The sequence below is a fragment of the Monoraphidium neglectum genome, assembly GCF_000611645.1.
Source record: "Monoraphidium neglectum strain SAG 48.87 unplaced genomic scaffold scaffold00128, whole genome shotgun sequence".
Classification (NCBI taxonomy): domain Eukaryota; kingdom Viridiplantae; phylum Chlorophyta; class Chlorophyceae; order Sphaeropleales; family Selenastraceae; genus Monoraphidium; species Monoraphidium neglectum.
Window position 1 is genome coordinate 39,294 of NW_014013500.1, and position 4,672 is coordinate 43,965.

At 64.6% G+C, this 4,672-nt stretch overlaps 2 protein-coding genes across 2 annotated transcripts in view; one reads left to right on the plus strand and one right to left on the minus strand.

The window, feature by feature from the left end:
* The window catches only part of MNEG_1312 (hypothetical protein), a gene marked incomplete at both ends in the record, with an annotated part of 4,113 nt that extends 3,307 nt beyond the window's left edge, over positions 1–806 (plus strand). Inside the window, one exon of the mRNA XM_014050209.1 lies at positions 705–806. Coding sequence (XP_013905663.1) covers positions 705–806 — 102 coding nt within the window. The remainder of the gene's footprint in view (positions 1–704) is intronic.
* A 1,907-nt stretch (positions 807–2,713) lies between these two features.
* On the minus strand, positions 2,714–4,338 carry MNEG_1313 (protein phosphatase 2 (formerly 2A), regulatory subunit B''; the record flags this gene model as incomplete). The annotated part of the gene is made up of 4 exons (XM_014050210.1): positions 2,714–2,855; positions 3,181–3,404; positions 3,871–3,976; positions 4,265–4,338. 4 exons carry the CDS (start codon positions 4,336–4,338, stop codon positions 2,714–2,716), a joined length of 546 nt encoding a protein of 181 aa, XP_013905664.1.
* Between the last annotated feature and the right edge of the window lie 334 nt (positions 4,339–4,672).

Genomic DNA, 4,672 nt, shown 5'->3' on the forward strand with positions numbered 1-4,672 from the left:
ACACACACACACACACACACACACACACACACACACACACCTACACACACACACACACAAGCTTCCGACACGCCCAACAACAACAGCTGCAGCAGCAGCAGTAGCCACAGCAGCAACAGCAGCAGCAGCAGCCCTGGGGTTGTTAGCTGGCAGAGCTTGGGACAGTTGATGCACCTCTACCTCACTGGGTCCACCGCAGGTCGCGTTTGGCGTGGCAAGCGTCCTGGGCCCTGTGGATACCTTTGGGGTCACATTCCGCCCCGGCCCAGGAGCAGCCAGGCGGCCTCCGCCCAAGCTAGCGGCTGCGCCCAACCTCCCCAGGGGCTGCACCTACTACACGGTGGGTGACAGGCTTCAGGCTTGGTTGGGTCGTGCTTTGAGATTTCAGGCACTGGTCAATGCAGTGTGGTTGTTACCATGGACGGGATAACTTCGAGTCACGATCATTTTGTGCTTAGTGCTTCCCAGTAATGTCAAAGCAATGCTGTTGCCAACGATATCATATGCGGCCCCGCAGGACACCGCAAGCACGAGTGCACGCGATGCATCAGCCTCAACCTTGCGGTCGCGCGCGTGCTGCTGGGCGACCAGTTCAGCATCTCAACCACGTTCCTCGCGCACGGCACGCGTCATACCCTCCTTTCCAGGCCTTGCCCAGGGATTACCTGTCGGGTGTCTCTGACCGGGTCGGGGTGCCGCTTCAGAAGCTGCTGCTGGACAACCTGGACACACTGAGGGACCTGGACAGCCCCTTGGCGGGCAAGAAGCTCGCAGTGTGCCCACAGGGGGTGTCGCCGCCGGCATAGACCGCGGCCCCCGCCCCTACCCTGGCACCCGCACGGTCCCCAGCCGTTTTTACACCGTCGCCGGCAGCGCCGTGATTACCACAATCGAGTGCGGCGCCGCCGCAGGAGTTGGACCTGCAGGCCAACAGGTGGCAAGGGCTCTTCCAAGGCGCTCGTTGCATCTTGAATTGTACAGCTTTTAGGTTGGCGGGCTGCCCGCCCCGTGGCATTGGGGCGTTCCCAGACATCTGCAACGGCACAGGCTTGGCGTGCTGGGCCTGCTGGTGATCGGCAGCACATCACTGGTCGTGAACGAGTTTGTGCACTTTGGTTGCTTGTCAGCTGCCGTGTTGCACAGCGGCTGCAAATTCTTGGGGTGGTAATGATTCGATGGTGCATATGCGTGCGGCCCCACGCTGTTTCAGCTGTGAGCGCCTGAGAGGGCTGCCAATGCCTGCGCACCGACGGTGCGATGCTGATGAGCCCGCCTGCGCCTCTGGATCACTACAAGTGAGGCTCAATGGCCCACTGGTATTGATGTTGCGTCAGGGGTGTGGAGTGCACACGTGGCAGGCCTTGGCATTTCAGGGGCTTGCCTTGTGCCAAATGATGTAAAATCACATCCGAAGGACTCCTGGGACCATGGGTGGCAGCATAGCCCGCACAGCATGCAGTTGCAGACGTGGCTGGTCGGGCGACTGCTGTGGCAGTGGCACTTGACAATGTGAGCGGCACACTTGTGGCCGTGATGCCCCAGGGCAGTCACATTGGGACCCACGTGGCTGCTGCAGCGGACATACTCCAGCACACGAACGCTGCCTCCCTCGGGGGCACCCGGCGGGCATGGGCAAAGCTAGGGCTGGGCAGCCCTGGCGAACCCCCCGCCCCCCACACACACAATGCATGCTTAGCGTGCGCCGTCTTTCTGTCCCCTTTGCTCTCCAGGCAGCACCCCCCAATTGTCTGCTGCGCTGCCCCTGCAGCTGTTTGTGAACGATGTCACAGATGCCAACACGCCTCCTCCTGCAGCTTCAATCGGCACAATGATTGCAGGCATCTTTACTTTCTGCAGTTGGCAAAATTTCAGAAACAACGGTCGCATCTCTATCGTGGTCACTCGTCCAGTCTTTGGTGAAGGGGCGCGCTGCAAGCCCGTCAATCGACGGGCGGAGTCGCTCCCGCACGGTCGATCACGGCAGTCAAAGTCGAAGAGTGAGTTCCCTGAAAAACGTGCGCGGTCGTGATCATGTAACCCCTGACCCCTGCAGTTGCAAGATGGTGAACACACGTGCGTTTGCCGCTCTGCCGAGCCTATATGCCACTAAACAGGGGGGTGTAACGAGATGCGTGGCCAACAGGCCGGGGGCGTGGCCCACAGGCCACGAGCCCAATCAAGCAATCGCTTGCTGCAAGGTTGAGACCTTGGGAGCCCGGGCTAGGCGAGTCAGGGGCCGGGGGACGCCAAGGCGCGCGTGCCCGCCCGCTCGAGGTGGCGGCGGGGCGCGCGGCGCTGCAGCTCGGGGGAGCCGCGGGGCGGCCCCTAGAATGTGCCCGCAGACGAGAGGGGGGCGTGCTGCTGAAAGTCGCCGCGGAAACTGCCTGCGCAGCCGCGGCACATGTGCAGTGGCAGGACCATGCGCGAAACAACAAGATGGCGGTGCACGCACGAATAAGAGGCGCCTGCCCGCAGGCACGGGGTCAAGGTGACCGAGAGACGACAAATCTACACGCGCAACCTGGAAACTACGGTATGCGGTTCGCCTATGGCGCGGCTGCTATGCCGCACGGCTCTACTGTTGATGCGCGAACATCGCCGAGACCCGGCAGCCGCACACGGTCCGCCGCTGCGGCCGCTGCCGCCTGCAGCGGCGAGCCCCTGCCGCACGGCTGCACCCGCGCCGGCGCGCAATGCCAGCGCCGCCAGCCGCTCACGGCCCGCCCGCAGCCGTGTCCATCGCTGCCGCGTCGCCGGCGGCGCCGACGCCCGGCCACGCGTCGTCGCCGCTGTCGACCTGCATCTCATCCGGCTCGTCCTCCACCGCCAGCCGCAGGTACTCTGTGCGCGCAAACCTGGGGAACGGCCACGGAGGGAGGCACATGAGGCGTGTGTGGCGCATGCGTGGGTGTGTGGCACATGCATGGGTGTGTGGCACATGCGTGCGTGTGTGGCACATGCGTGGGGGCACATGCGTGCGTGTGTATGTGTGTATGGTGTCAGCGCGCACGTGTGAGCGCGGATCTAACGGCATCTCCTGGTATCAGAGCAGCAAGCCTGCTGCCGGCTGGCCCCAGTGTGCCCCCGCCACCCCTCGCCGGCAACACCACCGCCAGCCCCCTGCCACAGCCTCCCGCGCGCGCAGGCACGCGCCCACGGCAGGCCCCGCCGCCGCCGCACCTGTCCCAGTCGCTGACGACCTGCCCGTCCTCGCCCATGCTCTCCGCGCGCAGCGCGAAGGGGTCCCGGTTTTCAAAGGCGAGGAATTTGTGGAGGTTGAAGAGCGTGTTGAAGAGCAGCGCAGACTGGGGGCGCGCGCGGCGGACGTCCTCGAGCGTGTAAGCGCCCTCCTTGGCCGGCTGCAGCATGTCGTGAAGCTGGCAGAGCACGTCCTCAAACAGGACCTGGGATGGAGCGAGTGTGTGTGTGTGTGTGTGTGTGTGTGTGTGTGCTTGAATGTGAGTGTGTGTCTTTGTGTGTGAGAGACAGCGTGTGTGTGTGTAGGGGGGTGCATGTGTAGATGGTCGGTTGGTGGAGAGGGTGGGTGGGCAGGTGCATGGCTGGGACAGGACAAGGGGGCTGGAGCTGGCGGTGGCACGCACGTGTGGGCGGTTGGTCAGGAGGACAGTGCGGACGAGTGTGCGCCGCCGGGCTGAGGGCGCCACAAGGGCAGCGGGCAATGGGCATGGGAGCTTGAGGGGAGCCGCCCGCCCGAAACCCTAACCTCAGGCCAAGGCTCCTACCACACCAGCATGCACCCCCTCAACCAGGCCGACGCCTCTGCGCCAAAGCCGCTGCTTCCAAACCAGGCGCGCTGCGTGCGGGCGCCAATCCCCTGACCCCCTAGACCCTCATGACAGAAAAGCGCACCGGCTCCTGGTTCATGGCCTCCAGCCGCTTCATCTGCTCCTCGTAAAAGTGCCACATCTCGTTGGGCCGGATCGCGCCGTCGCAATCCAGGTCGGCGCAGCGGAACCTGCGCGCAAGGGGGCCAGGTGCCGCGCAGAGGGGGGTGCGCCCCAGGTTGGCCGGGAGCCGCGCCGCGGGTTACAAGGCCAGGCGCTCGCACCGCCTGCCTTCCCTCTGGAGTTCCCCACAGCCGCCTCCAAGCAGCATACGCACGTCACACCCACCCCCTCTCTGACCTGCCGCCGCTCCAAAACCTGACTTTTCCGGGCGCGTCCTGCTGCGCGCCCTCCCCCCTTTTCAAGGACCCGCCCCTCTTTTCGCGCTGCGCCCCAAGCCAAGAAAACATGCCCCTCACCAGTACTCGATGGCCGTGTCTGTCGTCTTGTCCTCCTCGCTCAAGATGAACCACACAAAGTCCTCGTACCCCATGCGCCCCGCCACGCCGCTGCTGAACCGCCGCGGCGCCTCCTGGAAGATGCGGTCGACGATCTGGTAGGTGAGGCAGCAGTTAGAGTAGCGCGCCAGGTCGGCGCGCTCCAGGGAGAAGTCGTGGTCGCCGTCGAGCTCCCAGAACTTGCAGTAGATCACGTAAAAGTGCTCGTAGCTGAAATACCTGTTGGGTGCATTGGTCGGTTCGGAGTGAGGGCGGGGGCGCGAGTGGGTTGGGAGTCAGGGTGGGGGAGGGTGCGGCCGCGCGGGCGCAGGCGCAGCGGCGCGGCGCAGCCCGAGGTGGCGGCCCTGCAAGATATCACGCCAACCCTCC